The 370-nt window shown below is 60.0% G+C and overlaps 1 protein-coding gene across 1 annotated transcript in view; it reads left to right on the forward strand.

The window, feature by feature from the left end:
- The first annotated feature begins 219 nt into the window (after positions 1 to 219).
- Positions 220 to 370, forward strand: part of POF1B (premature ovarian failure, 1B) — a 20376-nt gene continuing 20225 nt past the window's right edge. The window contains exon 1 of the mRNA XM_009996604.1: positions 220 to 322. Within this exon, the coding sequence (XP_009994906.1) occupies positions 220 to 322 (103 nt within the window). The remainder of the gene's footprint in view (positions 323 to 370) is intronic.

Here is a 370-nt window from a genome sequence, read left to right on the forward strand (position 1 = left end):
TGGCTGCTGGGGGGGGAAGGCAGCTGCTCCTGCAGCTCGAGTGCTCTGCGGGGAAGTGCAGAACCTCCCGCGAACAGCGTTCGAGTCACTTCACTGAGTATCAGATAACTATGTACGTTCGCTCCCCCTACACGCGTCGCAAACAGACGAATAACAAAGGCCTTTATTAAACACCATCACGCTTTGTTTTTCTCGACTTATTTCCATGAGCCCGGTTTCATGACGGTGCCTGGACTCGGGGGCGGCATCAGCGACAGGCACGTCCTTGGCCAGGGCAGGACCCGAGGGCGAATGAATGGAAGGGGAATGTGCCGCACGGCGGGTATGTCTGCGTGCCCGGGGTGCGGGGGGGTGTGGGTCCCTGTGCGGG

The sequence above is a fragment of the Chaetura pelagica genome, unplaced genomic scaffold (genome assembly GCF_000747805.2).
Source record: "Chaetura pelagica isolate M959 unplaced genomic scaffold, ChaPel_1.0 scaffold103, whole genome shotgun sequence".
Classification (NCBI taxonomy): domain Eukaryota; kingdom Metazoa; phylum Chordata; class Aves; order Apodiformes; family Apodidae; genus Chaetura; species Chaetura pelagica.